This window comes from Anabrus simplex, chromosome 2, assembly GCF_040414725.1.
Source record: "Anabrus simplex isolate iqAnaSimp1 chromosome 2, ASM4041472v1, whole genome shotgun sequence".
In the NCBI taxonomy this organism is placed as follows: domain Eukaryota; kingdom Metazoa; phylum Arthropoda; class Insecta; order Orthoptera; family Tettigoniidae; genus Anabrus; species Anabrus simplex.
In genome coordinates this window covers 313,133,674-313,157,092 of record NC_090266.1, presented here as the reverse complement: position 1 = coordinate 313,157,092, position 23,419 = coordinate 313,133,674, and the positions used below count along the sequence as shown (strand labels likewise).

The 23,419-nt window shown below is 35.6% G+C and overlaps 1 protein-coding gene across 1 annotated transcript in view; it reads left to right on the top strand.

Annotated features, from left to right (window-relative positions):
* LOC136864085 (protein suppressor of sable) overlaps positions 1-22,917 on the top strand; it is a 274,892-nt gene extending 251,975 nt beyond the window's left edge. The window contains exons 13-14 of the mRNA XM_067140638.2: positions 3,573-4,240; positions 19,257-22,917. Of these exons, the coding sequence (XP_066996739.2) occupies positions 3,573-4,240; positions 19,257-19,263 (675 nt within the window). The 3' untranslated portion in view covers positions 19,264-22,917. The remainder of the gene's footprint in view (positions 1-3,572; positions 4,241-19,256) is intronic.
* The last annotated feature ends 502 nt before the right edge of the window (positions 22,918-23,419 follow it).

Here is a 23,419-nt window from a genome sequence, read left to right as displayed (position 1 = left end):
ATCTTTACTCTGGAAGACTAACACTAGGTTGTCTGCATACTGGATTTTCAATGAGTCAGTGTCTGGCATAACATAAATATACAAGTTAAACAGAATGGGGGCCAGAACTGATCCCTGAGGTAGGCCATTGTTTAGAGTCCTCCATCTGCTGGATTGTCCATTCAGAAACACCTTAAAGCATCTGTCAGACAGCATGTTGTTCACTAGAAATGCCAGCTTTTGGCATGGGATGATTTCAATAAACTTCGACATCAACCTGGTCGCAGCAGCTCTGATGTTTTCTAAAGCCACCTTGTTCAACAGGGAGGGTTTGATAAATGGCCTCTTAAATGCAATTTAGAATAAGCCTTTCTAGTAGCTTATAGGTCATGCTGAGTAGGGATACTGGCCAGTAGTGAGAAGCATCTTAGCCTGCTTGAAAAACTTTGGTAATCTTTCAGTTCGTAGAATTTCACTGAAGAATTCAATGAGCCACAATTTTGTTTTAGGTCCTATGGCTTTAAGAAACTCTCAATATACGCCATCAAAACCAACAACTTTAGCATATTCAAGGCTATATCAAGTTCCTTAATGCTGAAGTCATCTGAGTAGTAAGGATGTGGTATTTGTTGGATCTCTTTATGTACAATTAATTTCTCACGATTCGTGTATGTGCCTTGTCAATTGTAGCTTTCGAATTCTTCATTAGTGTGGATGCAACAGCATTGGCCTACACATGTGGGACTGTGCTTGACAGCCTTGGATCTGTACCAAGTTTTCTTATAAGGTTCCAGGCTCTGCGACTAGAATGCGTAAAGTTTAATTCCACCACTGTTTTATGCCATTTTTCTCTTCTGTTCTTATTGAGATCTCTCAAAAGGTCATCAGCTCTTGTATCATCATAAGATTCTTGATATTCAGCATACAAATCATTGCATTCTTGAGACCATCCGGGGATGTATTCCTTCTGAAACCCACATGGAATATAGTTTTTGGCATTAACTTAAATAGCACACAAAAATCGTTCATAATTGGATGGAATTGGAGGAATCCACTGAATGGTGTTATCAAGACCTTTCTGAAACAGTTCCCAGTTCGCAAGTTGAAAATTCCATCGAGATTGTGGGATGGAGGTGACTAGTGGAATTTCTGTACCATAATAAATAATGACTGGCCTATGTTGGCTGTGTGAGAAAGACTTGATGACTTTTCGTTGTGTCATATCGTTACTTCCAGATTTGGATACGATGCACAGATCAGGGGAATAATCCTTTTACCATCTACCAGATCGGAACGTTCCTGGATCTTTAGCGTTTTACACAAGCTGAAGATTGTACAGATCCATCCATTCATTTAGAATTGCCCCACTGCCGTCTTCATTCTGATATCCCCATACATGAGTATGGCTATTGAAATCTCCGACATACACTACTGGGTGAGGATTTGGATTTGGTCAACTGACTTGTGGAGGTTTGTAAATATTTACTAGTGATGCGCAATCTCTACAGCCAAAACAAAGACATCTTCTGTTCTGTCTTGGTAAGTTACTTTGTAGATGGGACGTGACATACATAGCAATACCGTATTGTTCATCATTTATGGCTCCAGCCAGATCATAACCATATATCCTTCCTCTTCTGTAAAGATCTGTGTCATCCTTGGTGTGAGTCTCCTGTATTGCTATTATATCTACAGTATTCTGCAGCATCAGACGTGAGAGATATTGACTCTTAGCAGTTAAAATCGATTCGATGCCCAAGTGACATATCCGTAAGTTGTTACCAATGGAAATTGCGGAGTGTTCCATGCTTGGTTGGTCCTGAAAAGGACTATGCGTAGTTCAGTTCTCTTGCATACTTGTTGCTGTGTAGCAGCATCTTTGTGGAAGAATCAGCAGGTTAAACCGTTGCCCAGGGAACGCCCGATTGCATTAACTACAATCTTTGGGGAGGCTTCTTCCTTGATAACTGATACTATTATTTTGGGGATTGTGCTAAATTAGAATAGTAAAATTTGTTTCCTCCTCCCTTCGTCTGCTAAAAGTTGTATGTGTTGATAAAGTTAATCCATTTACATTACTCTGGCTCATTATTTCCTTGAATATATGTGATGTTCAGTCATGTTGGTATATATACATACTCGCTGACAAAATTACACACCAGGAAGGAATTGTTGGTTTGCTGCAAACCTGAGTTACATCTCAGGCAGATAGTCAAATGATTAGTGTAGTAACACAATAAGTTGAACGGTCTTGCCACTAGAGGCCATGAATCTGCTCTCACCCATTGCCCACAAAAGGGCTCACACAGGCTAATCGAATGTAGTGGACTGTTGCTCCTGGCTGCATAAACCTCATCTACCATTTGGCATGCCTCAACGGTTCAATTAAAGAGAATTTACCCAGTTAAGAGTTTAAGAGGTGATTCATTATTGGTGAGTGAGACTGGATGGTCATATCAGCTAATTAGTGGATGTGTGAGGGCATGCACAAACAGCGATCGGGCTCAGGATGCCCTTGACTGATAACCAGAAAGGATGATCGTCGGATCCTCCATGAAGCACATGCAGATCCAACTCTTTCATTGCCTGCCATCCAGACAGAGGTACCGGTAGCAACAATGTTACACATCTGTGTAAGCCCCAACCATTTGCAGACTCTTGGCTGAAGGTAATTTGGTTTCATGGCCCCATTACCTGTCCTGCCATTGACAACTGCCCACTGTCACCTACGTTTGCAGTGGTGTCGGAAACGAGAAACCTGGACTGCTACAGACTGGAACCAGGTTGTCTTTGATGATGAAACCAGGTTTTCTCTCTGGTCTGATGACAGCCATGTTCATGTCTGGAGACCTCATGGTGTACACCTCAAACCTGCATTTGCTGTGGCACGACATACCATCCCCACTGCTTTCAACAAGATGGGCAGGTCCACATATTCAGTACCCCCACTGCTAGCATGATGGGATGGGGGGCCATCACATACGACAGACGGTCACCTCTAGTCATGATGTGATGGTCAATAACAGTGCAGTGATATGTACAGGACATCCTTCGGCCACATTTATTGCTATTCGTGGAAGGGCTTCCAAGCAGTCTAATTCCAGCAGGATAGTGCTCAGCTGCACACAAAAAGGGTGTCACAGGAATGCATCCACAACATTGTCACATTGCTATGGCCTTCCTGATCCCTGGATTTATCACCAGTCGAACATGTTTAGGACCACCTGGGTTGTTAATTTCAGCAGCCTTGGAGTTTCCAAGATCTAGAAAACCAGTTGCTGCAAATATGGACAGATATACCGCATGATACCATATGAAATCTGTATGCTTTCATACCTGTCTGTATTGCGGCCTATATACTAGACAGAGGTGGACAAACAGGGTTCTAGAACCTCAATGCAGGTGGTCAGTGTTCCACAATAAATTTATTTTGCTCTGATATTGTAATAATTTACATGTATCAATGTTGCAGTCTTCCATATCAGGTTTTCATGCAGTTCTAACAATTCCTTCATGATGCATGATATGTGTATGTGTGTTTTTTGTTGTAGTTTTTTTAAGTTTAATTTTGAGGTGTCTGAACTTTATTTCAGGTACAAAATGATCCCCGTTTACGTAAACTCTTCAAGTTAAACTCTTCACTTTCACCTTCAAGTTCTACAAAGACTTTACCTCCAAATGTGGCATCAGCTATGCCATCTCCAGTATCTCGGGGTGACCCTCGAAGTGTGACAGCACGAGGAGCTAGGGCAAATATTCCTAGCAGTAGTAACACCAGTGGCATTGGACCTTATGCTACTGGAGGTATTTCCAGTGTAGATCACCATGACAGTCAAGTGCATGTACTACCTGATCGGTATTCAGAATTTCCCTCAGTGTCAGCAATGTCCCCCGCTGTGTCCAAACCTCAGATGATGCAAAGTGCCCCAGTGACCCATGGAACAGTAGTACCTCCATTGTTGGCCAGCTTAACATTACCAGCTCAAAACGCACTGGTATCGAACTTTGATCCTCGAGTGCCTCGCAATCCAAGACATGCTCCTGGATTATTAGGCCCTGCACCTTTGCCAGCTAATTACTGCCCAAACACTCCATTATTTGAAGAACAGGAGGAGAATAGTAGTGGGTCTGATAATGATCCAAGAATGTTTTACAGTCGAATGAACCCCATGGAAACAGCTATGTGGGAGCAGCAGCAACACCAGCAACAGCATCCTCAGAGGAACAGTTGGAAAAGTAACCAAAGAAACCAGCAACAAAGGTATGTCAAAGTTTACTGTGAATAGATATACACTAGATAAATCAGTTAGGATAAAATATACAGTACATACAGCCAGCTTGAAAATTTGTTGGTCCAAGATTCTTCAAAAGGTATGGTAACAAACGTGTGTCAGTAATTGCAGGTTATAAATTTCTTTTGTTGTTGTCGTCCATGTTGGAAATCTGCTTGTGATACAAATTCTTATAATTTTATTAAATACCACCTATTCAATACATATTAAGCTAATGAGGACTTACATCTTTATTAAATTGTTTATATGGTACATGTTTTGCTCCTCTTTGTGAGCATCATCAGCCAATTAACATTTACCCAAGGTTTAATAAGATCGAGGACATATTCTGTTGAGCTAAAATATGCTTTGTAAACATGAGTGACAAATCATTATAATATTTTACAAATGATGAAACAATAAAAATTATGTCTTTAATTTAAAACACATTTGTCTAAAATCTTAGTGTTAACATTGTCCTTTAAATTTATTGACGCATCTCATCTGTTGAACATCCTTTTAAAAGCATTTTAAAAAACCATTTGTTATCTGGCTAATTGTATTGATTCAGTATTACTTGACTTGTGTAATTGTTATTGAACCTTCGTTAACTATATTAACAATTTTATGCAGTTGATAATTGCCTATGTTATGAACACTTATCTTGTTCTAATCAATATAAGAAAATATTAGGTGGAAATATTTTCTTATATTGATTAGATTACATTATCGATACGGCAATGAAGCAGATAGTTTGTAATACTTATCTTGTTCTCGATGTTACTGGAGTAACACTTGTACAAAATGTATTGGCTTTAATCCTATATTGTCAATACGTCAGTATTGTTTCTGAAGGAACTTGTTGGTAAAATGAAAACAGTCTAATGTGAAGTAGAATTTGAATGAACACCATACGTTTCCAAATTGAGCTTTTTTATATATCTGTAATAAAAATAAAAAATCTGTTTAAGGATTCGATTATAATTCTGTATAAACTTCTTATCGAAAGAATTGTCGCTTACCCTTCCTGCTGCTGCGTAATTGTCTAGTGTTACTCACAGCCTCTTGAGAACTACTTGTTGTTCTGTTTGCACTCCTTGTATTGTATGAATGTGTGTGGATGAGTTTGTGTTTTGGTGGGGAGTGGGAAGGGGAAGTGAAGGTTGGCGGTGCATTGATAGCTACAGTAGATTGTGGAGGGGACTGCTCAAGAGAAGTAAGGGGAGGAGTTGAGTTTGTTTGTGTCAATAAGCTACTAACTTTTGTGGGATTAAAATGATTATAGAATTGATTTAAATCAGATTTAAGCATTTGTATTAATTTAGGTAATTGTACTAAGAGGGGTTTTCTTAATTTCAGTTTCATCATTTAAGTTTTTATTCTTGTTGTCATGCTGATCTAAAGGAATGTATGTATTTTCCAATTCTGTCATTTCTTTTTCCTTTTTTACTCTTCTTAAAATTCTTAAATCCCTTTCAATAGTTGTAAAACAGCGTCCAGTTTTTTGCATGTGTGCGCTCATTGCAGAATGTTTCTTGTGTTTCGCTGCATTTACATGTTCAAGATATCTTATCATAAAGCTCCGGCCACTTTGGCCTCCCCTTACTTCTCCTAGGCAGTCCCCTCCACAATCTACTGTAGCTATCAATGCACTGCCTACCTTCACTTCTCCTTCCCACTCCCTGCCAAAATGCAAACTCATCCACACTCATTCATATAATACAAGGAGCGCAAACGGAACAACAAGTAGTTCTCAAGAGGCTGTGAGTAACACTAGACAGTAACGCAGCAGCAGGAAGGGTAAGTGACAATTCTTTCGATAAGAAGTTTATACAGAATTATAATCGAAGCCTTAAACAGATTTTTTATTTTTATTACAGATATATCAACAAGCTCAATTTGGAAATGTACGGTGTTCATTCAAATTTGACTTCACATTAGAATGTTTTCATTTTACCAACAAGTTTGTTCAGATACAATACTGATGTATTGACAATATAGGATTAATGCCAATACATTTTGTACAAGTGTTACTCCAGCAACATCGAGAACAAGATAAGTGTTCATATTAGAGGCAATTATCAACTGCATAAAATTGTTAATATAGTTAACGATGGTTCAATAACAATTACACAAGTCAAGTAATACTGAATCAATACAATTAGCCAGATATCAAATGGTTTTTTAAAATGATTTTAAAAGGTTGTTCAACAGATGAGTTTTGTCAATAAATTTAAAGGGCAATGTTAACACTAAGACTTTAGACAAATGTGTTTTAACTTAAAGATATAATTTTTATTGTTACATGATTTGTAATATATTATAATGATTTGTCACTCAAGTTTACAAAGCATATTTTAGCTCAATAGAATATGTCCAAGAAACTTATTAAACCTTGGGAAAATGTTAATTGGCTGATGATGCTCACAAAGAGGAGTGAAACATGTACCATATTAACAAGTTAAATCAATAATGTTATTTGCTTTATGTCCCACTAACTACTTGTACGGTTTTCGGAGACGCCGAGGTGCCAGAATTTAGTCCCGCAGGAGTTCTTTAAGTGCCAGTAAATCTGTTGACACAAGGATGATGTATTTAAGAACCTTCAAATACTACCAGACTGAGTCAGGATCGAACCTGCCAAGTTGGGGTCAGAAGGCCAGTGCTTTAACCATCTGAGCCACTCAGCCCAGCTATTAACAATTTTATAAAGATGTAAATCCTCATTAGCTTATTATGTATTGAATAGGTGGTAGTTAATAAAATTATTAGAATTTGTATCACAAGTGTGCCAGTAATAAGTTAATACTTCACTTCACTTCGCTTCACTTCACTTCACTTCACTTCACTTCACAGGTAAGGCTTAGGGAAGAAATTTGTATTAACACAGATTTGAAAAGTGAATTTATTACTGGCTCTATTTATGGTTACGTCTAAGAAATTTAAAGAGTTTCAAGAGTTGTTGATTTCATCTTCCATTGTGAAGGTAATGTTGTTATTGAGTCCATTAAGGAACTTTAACATGTTATTGCTGTTTATTTTTTCGCTGTTTATCAGTGATGGCAAATGTGTCAAACCATGTATCTTAACCATAGGTGAAGACCATTGCTTTTATTTACTATTTTATTAGCACCTTGATTATCCATAAAAATGTTAGCTAAAATGCCCAAAATGGGATCTCCCATTGCCAGTCCCTTTTGATGAAAAATTTTGTTGCTGAAGGTGAAATAGTTATTGTTCAAAACAAAGCTCAATATTTTAATGAAGTCAGTTATTTCAAATTTGCTTAAATTGCTGTGTTTAGAAAGGTTTGTTGTTATAATATTTATAGTATCATTTGTAGGGATGCATGAGTACATATTGGTAATGTCATATGAGACCATTATGTGGTTTAGTTGTGGTTTGTGTAACTCTCCCGGATTACATAGCATCAACAAATTAAAAATAATAAGCACTCTAAGAAAAATGACTTTGAGATTAGATTAAGTAAAATCAAACACTCACACAAGATAAGTACTGGAAAACAACATCAGATTATAACTACCAGGTTAGCCAACATGACAACTAAAGGAACGGAGATGAGAAGTGGTTGGGGCCCTACCCGGGCCGTGAGAAGGTATTGCATTGCTGGGTAAACGAAATCAATGTTGACTCCAATTAAATACTACATTTACTAAAGTGATAACAACTGGAAAATAACATTATAAACGGGGCCATCAATGACGTAAGTTAAAGTTAACACAGCAAATTTAGAAAAACGAATAATACCAACAGTACAAGTCTCATGGCAATAATTTTAAAATAATATAAAAAAATAATTCAACCAAATACGTTTAAAAAAAGGACACACGTTAGCAAACCACACCTACATATTAATGTGTTAATTATTAAAGTTTTAACTCTGAGCCCAATCAGATAGCTGCTTTTTCTAAAACTCTTCAGAATAAGGAGCTTATCCTGAACGGGAGTATGCTAAGATGAAACAGCGCTATTAGAAGCAAACCCGAGGGAAATTTAAAATTTACATATTTTACACAATTAAAACAAAAGAAAAGGGGAATTAAATTTTACATAATTACTACACAGTTTATAAAGCCAAAAGGAAAAGGGGAATGCCTCTAAAACAAAATGGGTATAACTAGCCGCGAAGACTAAGTCATTTGAAATTAAAATTGGCGAATGGAAGAAATCCCGGGCAAACTTCAGAGGGCAAAGAAAATTTAAATTAAGAAACTACATTTGAAAGTTAAAACCAAAAACGAACTAAATAGTGCTCACCTCAGAGGGTCGGGAGACCCATCAGATGGAGGAGATTTCTCCCTTCGTCAGTCCAAAATCAAAGACGACAGGAACAAGCTTGGCTCTGGCCAAGTGGCCAGCAGCCAGAAATGGTGCAATAAAAAAATAACCAGTTAGCGCACCCGCAGGTCTTACATTCACCAATAGGAAGGAGTTTTATTTTGGCCAATGAGGGCCCAGAGAATTTGATAAGAAAATACCTTTTAGAGCTTCCAGAAATTTCCTTTCTGCTGCAACCGGAAACTACCAGAACTGGCACGTGCGACTACACCGTGCCCCGAAAGTTATAAAGAAAATAATCTTCACAGAATAAATGATCCACACAATAATGAAGTTGCCGAAAACAACAAACCCTAAAATCATTAACAGCTTTCACTTAAAAAAACACATACAGAAAACAAACAAATTCTACCATACAAAATAATCTTCTAAAAGTTCTTCTTTTTAGTTTTTGTTCATTCTTTTAACAATTACAGTCAATTTTAAGGGCAAAACTAATTTACACCTTTTACAACTATTACATCCTCCGCTTCCACAAACTCGAGCATAACTCGAGACAAATTACTTTCTTCACACAGTTCGACAGTCACTTTACTGGCAGTCATTGTTGCCTTACGTTAAATATCAAAAAATATATATATTAAAATGTCACTACATTAAAGGTTCTTCATTAACTTGAGGTATTCCTAGAATTACATATAAGCACAACATAGCAAAATACAAACCTGTGAAAATATATTTATAATCTTCAACTTTTATGTCCACTGAAGAAAAGTAGTATGTCTTACTCTTTGCTTCCACAGTCAGTCAGTAATGTAGATCCCATTCACTTCCTGTAAGAAAGCATCCACTACCTCCTTCATAACAAAGTTTGAAATGAGTGGATCTTGCATTAGTTTTCACTCTGGTTACATGATCAAAGTCGCCTCACTTGACCACTGGTTATCGCTGAATATGTGGCTACCGACACGGCCGTTTGCCACCAGCCTCCATACAAGTTCAGTCCAAATGTGGTCACCAGGCAAGTAGTAGTGCAGCCCATCCGTATCTTGAGCCAACGGGTATCAGGCAGTGAAATGGAGTGCAGTCTAGCAAGACTGCCGCCATCTGGACATCTGGCCGCTGGGTTGCGGTAACGGGCGATAGTGCCCAAGACATACAGTGTGCCCCTCAACTAGGCACGTCAGGTTGCTGTCAGGTAGAATCAGAGATTGCAGCCACTGCAACATAAATCCACATGCAGCAGACAGACGAATACTAGAGCCAAAACCACCTTGGTGGACAAGAAGCTTTGAGTCACCAGTGGCGTATACTGAGGGCTGCCAAGGCTATCGGTGAAGTCCAAACATCAAATGAGACAATGGACACCTTAAAGCACACTATAATGTAAGCATCTGACACATTGTTCCATTTACAAAACTTGAAAGCACCTTTAGAGCGTTCATTCAGGAATGTTAGCAAATTTAATTTGTAAATATTTATATATCTTTAATTTTAGATTCATATCTATTGTACATAGCTCAGAGTGTTGTAATTCGGCGTTTTGCTGTTGCTGATCCTGAATAAATAAATAAATAAATAAATAAATAAATAAATAAAGTTAATGTCGATGGCGGTATGCTCTAGGAAATCAAGATAGATCTCTGTCAAAATCCCCGAGGCCGGTGACCCCATTGCCAAACCATCTTGTTTATAAACAACCTTATCAAATATAAAATAATTATTGTTGATTAGTAATCTTAAAATAGTCATGAAGTCCTGAACTTCAAGTTTACTTAGTTGACTGTTAACGAGTAAGATTTTTTTATAATTGGGAATAATAAATTAGTTTTCATGCTCGGATACATGTTAACTATATCAAAGGAATGCATAGAATGATATCTGGATGAGAGAACATTGTTTTCCAGTTATACCTGTTTATCTCACTTGCGTCAAGGCATCAATCAAAACACACACATATTGGTATCCATACTAGTTGCCTGAACAGATCTACGCATATAAGTTGACCTGGCTTGTCTACAGTGATGGCCTGCCATGGTCCCTCTAACGTCCTGTTAGGATGCTTACTGCATTGACATAGATCACAAGTCACAAGTAATTTCCTAATACTCCTTCCCATATTCTTCCACACAAAATTCCCTTGAATTGCATAGGATCTTGTTTGCCCCAAAATGAGAGAGGCCTTTGTGGTAATACCAAATCATATCTTCCTGTAATGACTTTGGTACACAAACTTTAAATTGACCACAATGACACTTCCTTGACAGGAAACCACTGCTTAGTTTGTACTCATGTTTACCTTCCTTCACTACAACATTTGCCTCCTTATCTCTTAGCAAGGTCAGGACGGCATACATCTTATCCTCCCTCTCTTGTTCCAGCATGAGATGACGTGACCGATCCCATTCTATCATGTTGTCCATTATACTCCCCACACATACCAGTATTCCTTCTCTTATCTCTGCATACCTGGACTCCATATTACCTGATAGATTCCTACTGAGGAAATCGGCCAAGACATTATCTTTACCCCTAATATGTCGAATAGTAAAGTCATATTCACTGAAATCTAAAATCCACCTTGTCATTCTATTACTTGTTAACTTACATATCTTAATAAATACTAATGCCTGGTGATCTGTCCATATCTCAAACTTATTTCCTAATACATACATCCTAAACTTACTTAATGAATAAATAATGGCTAAGAACTCAATTTCCGTAATAGTATACCTCTTTTCCATCAAGCTGACTCCCCGACTTACCAAGGAAATAATACCCATATTTCCTTCATCATCCCTCTGGCACAAACATCCAGAAATAACCTTTTCCAATGCATCAGTCACAACTACGAACTCGCGATCAGGCATAGGGTATTTTAACATAACGGCATCATTAAAACCTTTCTTCAGCATAAGGAATGCCTCAACATGTTCAGCTGTTCACTTCCATTTAGCTCCGCCTTTCATCAATCCTCTAAATGTCTCTAACAACACTGCATATTGAATAACAAAACGTCTAAAATAATTACAAACCCCTAAGAATGATTTTAACTTTAACATTACGTGGAGTACTCGTGTTGGGTATCTTCTTTAAGGGGGGATGTCAATGAGAATTGTTGAAAATTTCGATTTTTTGAAAATGGTGTGAAATTTTCATGGTAATATATTTTCTAGAAGTGGCTGAAAAAATTAATGTTTATGTGGGTGTGCGAATGTATCACACCAAGTTTCAACCTACTCTGTTGCTTTTGGATGCCCCAAGGATGACTGGTGTAAGTACAATATTTATAGAACTACTTATAAACAAACATTCACTCTCTGAGGCATTATGAATGAAATAAAGCCAACATTCAGAGTTCTGGCTGACCCAGAATTACTAAAAAAGTGTATTCATGGGAAGACACAAAATAATAATGAAAGTTTTGACAACCTAGTGTGGGGTCGGTGTCCAAAAACTACATTCTGTGGACTGAAAATGTTATCTATTGCTGTTTATGATGCTCTGTTGTGGTTTAATGAGGGAAATAAAGGCAGAATTGAAGTTCTAAGGCAGGTAGGAATGGAACCAGTAGTACATACTATCTGAATATTGAATGAAATAGATCAGAAGAGGATTGCAAAAGCTGAAGCCAGTCTACCAAAATTACAGCAGACTGCAAGACAACACAGAAGATCAGAGAAGTGAAGGCAAGAGGATGATGAAGAACACTATTCTTATGGAGGACATTAATTCTCTGGCTTTAAAAAACGAGTATTTTCATACTGAATGCAAAGAAAAAAATTTAAACCTTCATTTCTCACAATCACAGTTTTCAAACTATTTTGTACCTTTTCTCAGCAGCTATTAGAGCCAGAGTTATGTAATTTTCAGTACTTGCTTATATCAACACAAAATCCCTTAGGAAATAGAATAAAGAGACTACAGTTATTAGAAACCAAATTATGGGGTTATTATGAACTGAAAAATGGGGTTGAAAAAATTTTGGAAATTAAAAATTTAATATCTACCCAATCATTCCACTCAAATACAAAATTCTAGTTCCCAAAACTAACATATGTTTGTAAATTATGCACAACAAATTTCATAGTGATATGTACATTGGTCTTGGGAGAAAGGTGCACTTTTGTTACAGTGGATTTTCTAAAAAATGATATCAACTTTTTGACCACACTGTATAATATTTCTAACTGTAATAAAGCATTTAGACTCACTAATACCATTTTATTACATGTGCAAAATATGAAAATTCTATCTTGAAAGACAAGCCCACAGTGATTATTTTTAAACAAACACTGAATTACTGTTGACATCCCCCCTTAATCTTATTTGTTCTGGTTTAACCCCCTGTGCAGATACAGTGTGTCCCAAAAATGTAACCTGTTGTGTGCAAAATGTTGACTTAACCAGTTTTAATGTGAAGCCCCCTCTCTAATTTTCTGTAAAACTATGTCCAGATGTTCCATGTGTTCCTCAAAAGTGTGGGATGCTATAACACATCATCAATATACATCATTACAAAATCCCCTGTATCCCAACCTAAAACTCTAGACATAGCACGAATAAACACTGCGGAAGATGTCTTTGCCCCAAATGGGACCCTAGCAAATTGATACAAACAGTTCTTATATGCGACGGCTGTGAGAGGTCTATCCTCTTTTCTGAGGGGAATTTGCCAAAAAGAAGAAGAAAAATCCATGATGGAAAACCATTTTTTCCTTCAAAACGCTGAATAAGTTCTTCCACTGTTTCAGGCCTCTGTTGATCTGCCTCAGTTCTTTGATTCAAAAGCCTGCATCTATACATAACCTTACAGACCCATCCTTCTTGTCATAAACAATTAAAGGATTAATACTATGGCTACAAGATGGTTCAATTATTCTGTAATCCAGCATAATGTTTATTTGTTCTTCAACGACATTAGGAAATTTAATTGGAATGGGGTACTTAGGTCCCACAAATGATGGTCATGTACTACAAATTTGTGTTCATATACGTGTGTTCTTCCTGGCTTATCACTAAATATGTCCCAATGCTCAACTAACATCGAACACAATTGATTTTCCTCTGATTCACTCAAATTACTTCTCGCCACTGCCTCATACAGACTATCCCTCAGATCCTGCCGTATGGACATTTCCTCTCACTAGGAACACCTTCACTCACCTCTCTTATATCTTTAAAAAACACACGTTACCAACACCTACCTCAGACCCATCATAATTTACATATACTTCTTTGCTAGTTTTCCCCCATGACAAACAAACACTACCTAAGCCAGTCAGCTCCTAAAATAACCGAATACACAAGGTTTGGTACAACAATGCATAGCTGAAAGTTACATTCATCTTCAATCGTGATTGGTACCGCTATCATTTAATTGACTCTGTGACTTACTACCAACAGCTGTTATAATGAAGGTTTGCCTCCCAGGAATTTCCGTTATACTCTGACTTTCTTTCAGAATTTCCTCGTAAAGCTTGGAGCTAATACATGACCTTTCACTACTAGATTCTAATAGTAACTTCATTTTCCTTCTCCATATCATAATCTCTATCGTCGGAGTCACTACCTCACTACTTATATCCTCACTATTATAACTAATTACATCACTTAACAGATCACTCCTTATGTCTAAATTAATATTACTATTAATCACTTTTTTTTATCTATGACTACATCATTACTTAAAACATTTGACTTATCATTACTTAGGTCACAATCACATTGTTCTCTTAAATCTACTTTCTTTTCACACTTATTTACAATACCTACCTGCTTCTGACAATTTATATGCCTTCGGACTGTCCACATGACCTACTTATCCAGACTGCTGAGTGTTTATATATCTTTGTTTGAATTTTATTTTGTTCTTGTTTTAAATTCTATTTCTTTAACTGATTACTGGTTCATTTTCTTTTTGGCCTTTGCACCTATCCTAGCCTCTTGTACCGTTTCTAGCTGACATGTTTCATCTTTCTTTCATGTATGCACTGCGCATGCTTTTGGCCCTTACCATTTTTTTTTCTTTTTTTGTTGTTCATGCTCCGGCGGTTCTACGAATACTTATTTCCTTTAGTCTGCTCTTTGATGCGTAGGAGTACAGTTTTTCTTTTGGGGTGACGGATTGTTGTAAAATTAAAAAAAAGATGGAGAAAAAATAAGAGAGGTGTGATATACGGGAGTGGAGATAAGAGAAGTTGGTGAAATTAATAGCTGTTGGAAAGTTAGATCACCTGTTAATGAACTGCGTGGATTGCGTCATGTTTGTGGTGGGGATAATCCGATTGCAATCGCCCGATGACAAGTGGTTCAACTGAATGTAATATAATGCGTTTCTGAATTATGGTATGCCGTCGCAGAGTCATTGTTGCTACAGCTATGTAAAAGGGCGATTACGTATGTAATTTTAATATTGATTATCTTTCCCTGCCTCTTTAAAAATCAATTTCCTTTCTCCTAATTTTCTTTTAATTAATTCAATAAATGTTCCTTGTTATTTGTTGAATTTCATTTTATTTTGGTTTTAAAAAATTAGCCTCTTGGTATTATTCTGCCAAGAGGCTCATCTCCAGCTCAAGGCTTGTAGTTTGTGGCCTTTCCCAGTCACGATCCAGGCCTCAATATTTAGCTTATGATGCTATATTATGCAGGATGAGTAAGGCTCTGTGCGTGCGGAGTGTGGCCCAAAGGCCCAAAATCAACCTATGGTATGCTGTTGTTCAGAACAAGTTCCGATTTATTTGAGTCCCACGTTGTGGTTATGATTTTTTTTAATATGCAACTGAATTAAAATATTCATGAAATAAAGTACTCAGTCGTTGGACTATGTACTTACACTTAGTACTTACCTGATTACTTACACATAAAATTGTTGATGGGTGCCAGTTACAGATCAGTGTAACGATAATAGAATGAGAGTCTTGAATATTGCTAGGGTGTGAGGTAATAAGCTTACTTTGACAGCATAACATAGGTTCTGGAAAACGGACATTGAGTTTGATTTCCCCATTAAAATCTGATCTACTGTTGAAATGAAACAATATTGTATTTGATACTAAACAAAATGTATTCTTTAAAAGTTGACTTTAACGAGTGAGATTTACTGCGATCATTCGAAAGATAATATAAAACTCTGACATTATAACTGAAGAAAACTCTAGGCATAAAATTAGAAATCCTCTTGACTGGACATTTGAAAGTTGTAAAAGACATTTATCCCTCACTGGTTCACGTAACAGTACCTTCAACACTTTGAGTTACGACGTATTCCTTTGAGTTGGTATCAGCTGTAGGTATCTCAAAGCTAATTCGGTGATATATCTTTTTAGTATCACAAACGAGATATATCAGGACTTGAAATTATATTCACACTTCACAATCAACTTTACAAGTAATTCACTGATAACTGTTAGTCTGCATTACGACAACTCAGTACGGCTGTCACCAAGCCGACATAAGAACTCGACCGAACAGATACACGAAACACACTCCGAACATATAATCCATTTGGTCTCTGACGATTATGTATCCGCATCAGTGTTCGCCATCCGTCTCCTTCCAATTGACTTCATGGCAAGTCTCTCCATTCAGCTCCTTCCAACCAACTGACTGCCGCTATAGGATACAGCCCCTTTATATAGACACAAGTTGTCACACACACATCATTTCTAAAAACAGATATGATGTTACTCCCACCCAGCTACAAATGTTACATATTGTGTTGAAATAGCCTCAGGCAAATTTGGAACTCCCTAAATATTATCTCATCGCTTAAAGCATATAATGAGCGATGACTCGACAGTTACTGTAACAGTATTACACCATATGTTGCAATGTCAAAAGGTTTCACAAAACATATCCATATGATATTAGGCAGCAACTCTCACTCTATACGGTTTTAATACTAATACACACACACACACACACACACACACACATATACACAATAAATGAACTACAATAAAGCAAGCAATAATTAATTAATGAATACATAGTGAAATCAGATTATAGAATTGAATCAAATAATAATAGTTACAATAATAGTAATAATAATAATAATAATAATAATAATACAGACACAACAATAATAATAATAATACAAATAACGATAATACTGTAGTAATACAAATAAAATATTAATTATAATAATACAGATGAATGCTTATAACGGGTTTTGAACCGATACAATGCTGACCCTTTAGCAATGCAGTCGGACATTTTGTAGAACTGAAATAACTTTTCTCAATGCATTCCATGTTCCCTGTGTTATTAATTTCATTATAGGCCCGTATTGATGGTATAACAGTCACACTTATAGATCGAGATTTCCCAACTAATCAATACTTAATTTCTTTAAATGTGTGTATTCACGTTAAAAATATATTAATACAGTATCGGTTTCAATATCTTAAGAGATCATCCTCAGTTGCTGATGAACAATAAGAAGATAAAATGACACATCAATTTAATACATTACTTATTCTAAGTAACACAATCCACAAAATAGCTTAATATAATGGATACAACTGAGAATCAGTAAACAAAATTGTCCAAAAAGTAAAGCATCAACCAAAATCTAAACTAAAGTAGATAAACCTAAGAAAGATTATCCAATTTTCACCTTTAACAATACCAGTATCCACCACATAACTAACATATTCAAAAGACGCAATTTAAGAATAGCCTTTAAAACTTCCTATAATAACTCAACCCCTTTTTATAATGCCAAATCCGTTAACGTAAATAAAATATGCAATCATTCAGGGGTCTACAGAATGAAATGCATCAGTTGCCAAGCAAGTTACATAAGACAGGCTGGCAGAAGTTTCACCACTCGTTACGGAGAATACATTAACACTGTTTAAATATAACCGATTTTCCTTCATTGGTCAACACATTGCAGAGATGAAACAAATTTTCCGATACCGAAGGTGATATGAAAATCATGAAAACAACTTCTAAAGGCACTTTGATCAATATTATTGAAGAATTTTATATACATATGAATCAATATGTCAATCCAAATCACAGCCTTAATGAAGTAACAAAAAAAAAAAAAAAAAAAGAAAACAAATATTCTCTATGATGCCACTATTCCATTACTCAAACAGTATATGAAAAATGCCGTCAAACAACAACAAAAACATGTAATCAGGATTCCACAGGATACACCCCCTCCTACTCAAATTGCCCCTCCAAGTTTCCCCTCTACCCCTCCTTCCCTCCCCTCCATTGTGCTCGAAGCATTAGCCCTCCCTATACGAGAAGCAGTACGCAACACACTTCCAGCAGGAACTCAAACAGACAGCCCGACAACGAGAGAGTAAGTCACACAAATACTTCAACTTAGTTTAAAACCCGATAGACATTCTCTAACATTAGCTTTTTTTTTTTTCCTTTCTAGACATCCCAGTCTATTATGTAGTCTGCACCAAATAGCTCACAATTATAGGGATGCTCTCACCAAATTCAATTACTTAATAACAACAACCTCCTCCCAACTAAGAAGCATTTATTTTGAAATGGACAAATTTTAACCAATTTTATTCACACTACAACAAATTTGATTAACCATCTACAACTGACCTATCTCAAAGTAGAAGATCTATTAAAAGACTTTTGTTTTTAATATAAGAACAATACAAGTGAAGGGAATTATAGACATGAAATATTACTATTTTTGATGTGTCATCACTCACATTTTGTCATTAATATAAAAATTATACATTGACTTAGAATAAGTAATGTATTAAATTAATGTATTTGTTGTTTCATCTTCATAATGTTCTTCAGCAGCTGAAGATGATCTCTTATGAGATTGAAACTGGTACTGTATTAATGTATTTTTAATGTGAATACATTTAAAGAAATTAAGTATTGATTAGGTGGGAAATCTCAATCTATAATTGTGACATTTTGTTTACCAAACATGGCATGAAATTTTCTTGTTGAAAGGCATGCAGTTATCTTCATCGTATGCAATTATTATGCCATTAGATAATATGGGATGAATTCATCGTCTCTCTTCACTAAATGTTTCTTTACGAATTTCTTAAGCCAAAATAAATCCCCTAATACACCCAATCTACAGTGTGTCCAGTTTGAAAATGACCTGCACAATGGTATTTTAACTGTTCGTGTAGAACAGCCGATCATTTTAATCACTGTTTAATAATACCAATATAAATGGTCCATTATTGGACATTATAAATTTTCCAGCTAACTCATTCTTGGTTGCCAGCGCTTCAGCCCCGTGTGCTAAGTTGGGCTCATCGGTTGGAACTTAGCACACGGGGGCAAAGAGCTGGCAACTAGGAATGAGTTAGCTGGAAAATTTAAAATGTCCAATAACAGACCATTTATATTAGTATTATAAATTTACTCATTCAGGACAAATATTTCAGGTTCCCTATGGGAATCAACCGCTGTATCACTGTTTAATAGCCATGTTTTGGCGGTCACGTGTAGTTTGCATATTTTAAGGGCGGTTGCAGCGGCGTTTGAACAGCTCATGTAGAATGGGTCTAAATATGACTTTATGAGTTTTATTTAATAGGGCCAATGGCTTAGATGTTAGTCCCTTTTTAAACAACAAGCATCATCATTTTGTTTAATATAGACAGGATAGTTTGCCTGTAAGAAATTATGCAAAATGTACACGACATGAAATGAAAAATGTAATACACTCTTAAATTTCTGTTTCAGGACATAAGACGTAGACTGTAAAGGGAGATGAATGTGTTGGGAGTGTATTAAGGCAGCATTCCATCAGAGATAATAGGTAGTATATTGAACAACAACGTAAATTTATTCTGTTTGCTTGCTGTGAACAGTTTTAAGCCGATTGATATTGTAGGTATGTAACAAAACTGTTGTTTTCAAACTTTTAATATATTTCTCAGGAATAATATATATTTTATAAAGAACTATTTCTATGGATAATTATTCAGTCCATATCATGTGTGAAAATGTTTTTATTTTTAGTGATACATGTAGATAAGTCTCTGTAACTCTTCAGAGAGAGAAAGTGTGTGTGTGTGTGTTTAGGTTCTGTGCTGTTTATTATGTAGCATGTTGGAGTGTTTTGAGTATCATAATTAGTTTCATGCAAGGTAGAAACAGGTGAAAATTGTAACATTAATTTTTCTACTGACAAACAATTGTGAAAAGAAAAAAATTAGCTTTTTAAACTCTGTAGTTGACTCATTGCAGCAACATTCATCATCAAAATTATTTAAACCAGTAAATACAGTTTCCCTTGTTTTTAACATTGGTAGAAAGCCTTAATTTCGTTTTCATATTACACTATCATGTGATCGCGGGCTCTACATTGATGGTGTCAACAGCTTATATTCTTCCAACATGTATGCATGAAATGAATTGCAGCATTATAAGTTTGTGGAATTCTGCACATATTTGGTAAAGGAAACCAAGATTCTGTATCATTTTGAGAGATGGTATGGGACTGTTCTAATGAGGCATCAAACCATTTTACTAGTCTGATGAAAACCAGGGCTGGTTAATAATCACTAAGACATGGTAAACTTTGTGTAGTTTATCCTGTATGAAATAATAAAGCTGCTGTCCCTTTTAAACACTGTACTATTATTTTATGAGCTTTTCCATTCCGAGTCTGTTTTGTCTCCAACAATGCATTACTGATTATCATACTTGTGATTGAGTGTTGCTAATTTTTGCCTAAGAAGCAGATTAGTAGTACACTCATGGCTTACTTTTGAGGAAAAGGAACAGTATGTTTGCAAAATGTCAAGTTTAACAACAGTTTGTATAGTTTCACTTGGCATCAATCTAAAAGATTATCATGTCTTCAATTCTGGGCTGTAAGAGTATAAATTAAAACAATAATCATTAAAGTTTCTTCTCAAGTGAATACCATACCAGACATTCAAACTGTGGTGCACACAGTCGCATCAGATTTTTCCATGAGGAGTTTCTGCATTCTGAGATGGGTTCAAATCATTTTATTACTCTAACCATACAGAAAACTGATGTTATGGCATTCTTAAGAATTTGGTGCATAAGTTGGATTTTAGTCATTAAAGCAAACTTTACGTGACCTGGGGATTCAGATAATCTCACCCATCTACAAGAGGTACCTATGTACCTTATCTTGTACAGTGGTAACTTATATCTTATGGTGTGTTTTACACAAGTCATCTTACATCATATAAAGTACACATTTCTGGAGTTTAAAAAAACCCACCTTATTAGCACATCATGTTGAATGGCATTCTTAACAGTTCCATGAAGTCAAGTTATTCATATTCGCCAGTGATGGTGCATCATGCTGCACCGCCTGCTGAATTACCAGATGTGAAATAGTCAAAAAATTACTGTTCAAATTATTGAGAAATAAACATAATAGGAGTAACTCGTAAAATGTGTTATTACATGCTGTAATTAATACTAACACTGTACTATTATTTTATGAGCTTTTCCATTCCTGAGTCTGTTTTGTCTCCAACAATGCATTACTGATTATCATACTTGTGATTGAGTGTTGCTGATTTTTGCCTAAGAAGCAGTAATATCAGTATGGTAATGACCATAGATTCTGTGTGTAGTGTTGACAGATGAAACACATTTCTGAATGAGAACTGACATAATATTTTCTTAGTTTTATATTCAAAATTTTGTAAATTTGAAATAATTTCCAGTATCCGACTTAGTTTAGTTGAAGTATATCCATTTGAATGTTTAATTATCAATATCAGATCTGTGTAATTCAGATTTATGGCTTTGTGAATAATTTATCTGTTTTCTGTTTAGTAGTAATAATACTGTAGAGATCAAAGCTAAATCTGTATAACTTTATCCATTCGCATGTATGAAATATCTGAAGAGTTATGTATTGTATGTATGTATGTATGTATGTATGTATGTATGTATGTAAGGGGAATGTACAGTAAGGAGTTGCTTCCACTTAGAGATTACCCTGTAGAGGAAATGCATCCATTGCTTTAAACCTCAAGGTGAAAAATGGAAAGAATATTTGCATTCCTGTTTGACTGATCATCTGCATGCACAATGTCAGTGCAAGAATGAAGCAAAATCAGTCAGTTTATTAGTAGATTAAATTACAAAAATGTGACTGATGATTTGAATATGATGCCTAATTATTAAGTTCTGTCTATAAGTTTATAATTTTTGTTTCAGAATATCATATTTATTTTTAGAATGCTATTCAAGTTCCTAACATACACAAATGCTAACTAGTTAAGGCTGATGAATGATATAAGAAAATCAAAAGTGCTTCACAGTCATTTTCAGTAATCTCCTCTGATATTTTACCTCTGGAGGATAGTGACAGTTTCAGCCACAAAAACCACACATGTGAAATATGGATGAAATTTCAACATTCTAGTGTGAAATGTTTACCAAGATGGCTATGTGGTAGAAGTATTACTGTATATCTATGGAAAAGTTATACAATTTTCTTTAATGAAATAGTTGTAATTCTCTGTTCTTATTTGTAATGAAATGATGAAATCACAGTAAGCTATTCATTAATGGCAGAAAAAATGTAGATAACATTTGAAGAAGACTGAAAAGTATAATAGTTTTAACTAGATTTTCTGCTGATTAGGTTATGCCCATATTATTATTAACTTAGTATATTTCTGTTGTTTTTCAGTAATCATGTCTTCATTATGTTTCAGTTTATGGATCAAGTATAAACTGAATACACAGAACCCCCCCCTACACACACACAAAATATTTTTACCATCTGAATCTTGGGGTTATTATTTTTTTTTTTTTTTCAAAGGATCTGTATTCTCTGTAAGTATGTGTTACAAATGAAGGCATTGCATGATTGTTGTGTATGAAGAACTCTGTCTAGTGGCAGAAGTCATCAGAGAATTATTAATGAATCAAATCATCATTTAGAAGAATGGCACACTCCTTGCGTGATTGAGGCAAAGCGTAACATTAAAATAGGAGTGCGTAAGTAATGAAAAAGTGTAATTACACAACATGTAATGATTGTAGAAAAGACTATCTTCCAGTTGTGGGTGGATGTAACAATTTTATCATTGTAACAGTTAATTACATTGCCAATGTAAATTACAGTGAAGTACTGTGTGTGCCACTATTGTAAAGAAATCAATGTTTGTTCAACAGAATGTATTTTTATTAGTGATTGTATAATTATTTTTTGTATATTTTCTGTTAAGCGAATTAGGTTGCAGATTTTATTTACTATAAGTGCAATTATTATTTTTTATTCTGATTGGAAATGTACTTTTGTCATGCCTCTTCTTTTTTGTTTATTGTGGATTTTATATTGTTATTTAAGATAATGAGATCGCTTTGCTATAAGACAAATTAAATTTTGTATTTATCATGGTTATGAGAGTCTTTTTATTATGACATTCTTACCCTATAAAATTGTTTGCAAATATCTGTACACTATCTTTCCTCGTATTCTCTTTACTCCAATTCAGTATTGAAATGTCTTCATATTTATTTGGTGTGGATTCCAAATTGTGATAGATACAGATCATTCAGAGACATTCATGAACTTAAAAATATTTTTAAATCCAATTTTTATACATTCTGATTAACCAAGTACTTTTGTACATCCTGTTTCATACTTCAGTGAGTTAATTACTACATACTAAAGAAGTGGGAAATATACTGAATTAAAACAATGGAGATGGACTAAGATATTTACATAAATAATGTGTTAGCAGAGCCCTGCCCTGAACTAACTCACTGGGCTAGCAGTTCGGCCAATTTCCCCCCTCGCTTAACTCGTAGCCTCTGTGGCTCAGGCTAACACACTGTGTACATGTATAGCACTGTGTCTGAAACAGGCACTATACAGACCTTACGCTAGCATGTGT